This window comes from Populus alba, chromosome 15 (assembly GCF_005239225.2).
Source record: "Populus alba chromosome 15, ASM523922v2, whole genome shotgun sequence".
Classification (NCBI taxonomy): Eukaryota; Viridiplantae; Streptophyta; class Magnoliopsida; order Malpighiales; family Salicaceae; genus Populus; species Populus alba.
In genome coordinates, this window is record NC_133298.1 from 4,080,905 (window position 1) to 4,082,825 (window position 1,921).

The window sequence follows — 1,921 nt, forward strand, 5'->3', positions numbered from 1 at the left end:
AATTAATGATTTCGTAACCCTTTTATTCAAACAAATATTTTCAATTCCTATGGAGGTTAAGGTATCTAATAGACTGCATTAAAACACTAAAAAAAGGAGGTTAAGCAAAATTCATCCCATATGATATCATCATGTCTCTTTCAATAGAGCAAAATAATATTGTCACTGATAGACTAATTGTATTTTACATTATTTAAACAAAATGATTAATTCTTAAGTAATTAATTAGTAAATCTACATTTCCATTGGGAGAAAAGGAGGTTGATACTTTATAGAAACTAACAAGCACTGGAACACAAGGCTGCATTTTGTCTTCACCACCAGGCTCCTTCCCTGGTGTTTTGAACTCTACAATATTTCTGCTTCTACTTGCTTGACGTACTCACCTTTTCTTTTCTTTCAATACTTTGCTCCTTTTCACTGCTTATACATCTTCTTGGCCATGTCTTATCTTGCGAAAAAAATGATTTTGAAATGTTTTTCTTGTGTTGCCCAAAAAGAAGAACCAAATATCAGGTACGTTAGACATGGTTTTTCATGTACTTTCACAATTTAAGGTTGTGCAGATTAAATGATTTGCACCAAGTTTTCCTCTTTTTTCTTAGTGCACAGAATAATAGAAGGGAATATCCATGGGAAATCTACACCCTCAAGGAGATTCTTCATGCCACAAACAACTTTCATAATGATAATAAGATTGGAGAAGGTGGATTCGGAACCGTTTACTGGGGTCAGACAAGTTCTGGCAATGAGGCAATATATATAATCATGACCACCTTTTTTTTCCTTTAATTTTTAATACATAGTTTCTTTGAGGCATAACAGACCATATAATCTATTATCTTGGATTGTTAATTATGCGTTTCAATTTGCTTGTGCAGATAGCAGTTAAGCGATTGAAGGCAATGAGCGCAAAGGCAGAGATGGAATTCGCGGTGGAAGTTGAGATACTTGGGAGGGTGAGGCATAAGAACTTGTTAGGTTTGAGGGGATTTTATGCAGGTGGAGATGAAAGGTTGATAGTCTATGATTACATGCCTAATCATAGCTTGATCGCCCATCTACATGGCCAACTCGCCGTCGACTGCTTACTTGATTGGCACCGGAGAATGAACATTATTATAGGATCAGCTGAGGGAGTAGCGTAAGTAAATTAATCATCAATTTTTGTCGAGAAATTAATTTGTTTATAAATTTGTTTTGTCACTTGTTTGAAAATTAGGTACTTGCACCATGAGGCCAATCCTCATATAATACACAGGGACATAAAGGCAAGTAATGTTCTTTTAGATACAGAATTTCAAGCAAAAGTAGCAGATTTTGGTTTCGCAAAGTTGATCCCGGAAGGGGTTACTCACATGACCACTAGGGTGAAGGGAACCCTAGGATACTTGGCTCCCGAATATGCGATGTGGGGGAAAGTTTCAGAGGGTTGTGATGTTTACAGCTTCGGAATCTTACTCTTAGAGATCATCAGTGCGAAAAAACCATTAGAGAAGCTCCCTGGAGGGGTGAGGCGTGACATTGTTCAATGGGTCACCCCATATTTCCAAAAGGGTGCTTTTGAACATATTGCTGACCCTAGGTTGAAGGGAAGATATGATCGAGCACAGCTTGAGACAGCAATCATGATCGCGATGCGATGCACCGATAAGAACCCGGAGAAGAGACCTAACATGATGGAGGTGGTGGAATGGCTGAATGGTGGCCTAGGGAGGACAAAAGGGGTGTCGGATGTGGAAGACATGGTTGATGAAGATGAAGAATTCAAGGAGAGAAGGACATGGCAGCATCGGAAATGACGTGAATTAATGTTAATTTTATATGGGAATTTTAAGTATTCCTAGCTCTATTCTTGTGTTTGTTATTTTTCAATTAATGTAAATAAAAGGGTTGAATCACAATGTGAGACCATCCAATT

At 37.8% G+C, this 1,921-nt stretch overlaps 1 protein-coding gene across 1 annotated transcript; it reads left to right on the forward strand.

Annotated features, from left to right (window-relative positions):
* Positions 1–262: 262 nt before the first annotated feature.
* LOC118056381 (PTI1-like tyrosine-protein kinase At3g15890) lies at positions 263–1,921 on the forward strand. Its single transcript, XM_035068567.2, has 3 exons — positions 263–516; positions 606–1,144; positions 1,223–1,921. The coding sequence occupies exons 2-3, from the start codon at positions 858–860 to the stop codon at positions 1,800–1,802; spliced, it is 867 nt and encodes a 288-aa protein (XP_034924458.1). The 5' UTR covers positions 263–516; positions 606–857; the 3' UTR covers positions 1,803–1,921.